Genomic DNA, 2,384 nt, shown 5'->3' with positions numbered 1-2,384 from the left:
AATAATAATAATAATAATAATAATAATAATAATAATAATAAAGAATTAACTTAATATTTTTTTAACCAATATCAAATTGCATGTTTTCATCATAAGATTCTTATAAAATATCTACACCTTTTTTTTTCAAATCCTAGGGTCTAATGTTGCAGCTAAACAATTCAAAAGAAGAAATACAGACTAATACATATGCATGTAATTACAATTTGTATCTGTCCCTATTGATCACTACAAATTGCACACAAAACCCATTTGATTGGTTACCACTTTTAGGATGCTGGTTGATTGGTTATGATTTTTGCCAAATATCATGTCTTTCTGGTATCATGGTCATACCCTTAAAATTTTACCATTTAATCTTTTTCATCACTAACGATGTGTAGTTAGAAGTAGATTTAAAAGGCAATGCTATTAGAAAAATTCAAACCTAGGTCTCCATTCCAAAGGCTTGGCCACTTACCATTAAGCCATCCTTCAATTATATGTTAAAGATAATAAAATATTTATTTAAATTAAGAACCACATTTATGATTCAAATAAATAGTTTTATATATGAATGTGCAACAAGAAAATTAAAAAGTAGTAATTGATCATTAAAATTAGTATTTTATAAATATTAATGATAAATGACATGATCTATCAAATCTATTGGTTTATATTTATGCCAAACAAATGTTTTTAATTTTTGATAATTTACATAAATAAAATAATAAAAATTGAATAATTAATTTAGTATCTATAATTTATGAAATTACATATGATATGCATCTTAAAAGCTACAAAAAATTTGGTATTTTTTAAAGTAAGATATATTGTATATTTCTATTAATTGTTAATTAACATTTTAATTTACAATAATTAATGACATACTTATTATTTATAAAAAATATTATATATTTGTAAAATATCTAAGAATTAAAGACTAAGTTGACAGTATATAAAAGCCAAATAAATAAATAATTGGTTTAGTAATTAAAACAAAATATGATTTGTGCCTTGGATCTTTTAACCCACCCAATACAACGAATTACGGGTGGCAAATGTAGCATGTTTTGCTAGAAACGAGGGTCTTGCATGCATTGCTACAAACGCATCAAATGTAATATTTTTTCTACATAATTACATTGCTCTTTATTGTCAAAAAAAGCCTTTTAGGAATGCTAGAAGAAAAAAGAAAAAAGGAAAAACGGATGTGAACACAATCACACGTCTCCCATTTAATTTAATTAAAAAACTGTAAAAAGAAAAAAAAAAAAAAAGAAGAACCAAGAAGTAAATTAAGTACTTCTTGGTCTCTGTACATCACCGAAAGAACTTCTCTCTCTTCTTTTCTTAACGGTTTTCTGACGGTTATAACCGTTGGTCGCTACTCCCGCTCGAGACGAGAAAGACTCCTCCAGAACCCAGTCTCGTAGAACCTGTCCCACATCTGCTTATCCAGCTCAATAACCTCCTTGGTCTTTGCAATTTCATCCAATTCCATTTGTGACACTATATGTATCTCAAACTCTGCTTCGTCGCACCCATAGGGGAAAACCTGCTGCTGAGATAACGGACTCCCTTTCTTTCTTTGTTGGCTTCTCTTCTTCATCGCTTTCCGGCAGAGACCGGCCGGTACCCTGTACACTGCCAGGACCAACATGTCCACCACACCACACGGGAAGCAGCAGCATACCGCCATGCATTCTGCTGCCGTCTCGCCGGCTAACTCGCTGAACCGTATTCTGCTGGCCGGTTGTCTAGTGAGTTTAGCCATGGTTTCTTGGCTGCGAGTTTGAAGCGGATCGGACAGGTTAATTTCGAGTTTATTCGGTGGGAGAATAGAACAAGGATTCAAGGCGACAGAAGAATACAAATGAAGCCGCTGAATACCTGAGAGTGAGTCTGAGGAATCAGAGAAAAAAAGCGTTGAGAGAAAGAAATGGCCGATTGAAGAGCCCCCCTCAAATCTATTAACTCAAGGAGAGGAGAGACGTGCTCGGATGTGATATCAGGGAGTGATATTACTCAAAAACTGATATCAGGCTCTCCTGAGTTACGTTGTCCGAAGGGGTGCTCTAACCGGCCACACTAGAGGGTGACGATTTTTCCCCATCTGCTCTCTTCCCCTTAAATATACCATCCAATTAACCCTATGAGCCTAACTGGTCAGAAAATCGTGCGTTTTTTACTTTTTTCGCGGAATTACCGATCAATCAATCATCGATCCGTCTTTGACAAGGTCGTACGTCCCTTCTAATCTGCTCCAACCAATCTGAACTTGACTTCATATTTGTGTGTATAATATTTAAATAATGTAAATTCATATAAGTAGTCAGTACTCATACATCCACGCATCCATAAATGTTCATATTTTATATATTTACACAATTGCAAGTATTTAT

General features: G+C 33.5%; 1 protein-coding gene across 1 annotated transcript; it reads right to left on the bottom strand.

Annotated features, from left to right (window-relative positions):
• Positions 1 to 1,366: 1,366 nt before the first annotated feature.
• Positions 1,367 to 1,756, bottom strand: LOC148869820 (uncharacterized). The gene has a single exon (XM_088969939.1). The coding sequence runs from the start codon at positions 1,754 to 1,756 to the stop codon at positions 1,367 to 1,369; it is 390 nt and encodes a 129-aa protein (XP_088826065.1).
• Positions 1,757 to 2,384: the final 628 nt, after the last annotated feature.

Source organism: Nelumbo lutea, chromosome 2 (assembly GCF_056320005.1).
Source record: "Nelumbo lutea isolate HS-2025 chromosome 2, American lotus-T2T, whole genome shotgun sequence".
Classification (NCBI taxonomy): domain Eukaryota; kingdom Viridiplantae; phylum Streptophyta; class Magnoliopsida; order Proteales; family Nelumbonaceae; genus Nelumbo; species Nelumbo lutea.
The sequence above is the reverse complement of the archived record's forward strand: the minus strand, read 5'-3'. Positions and strand labels throughout refer to the sequence as shown.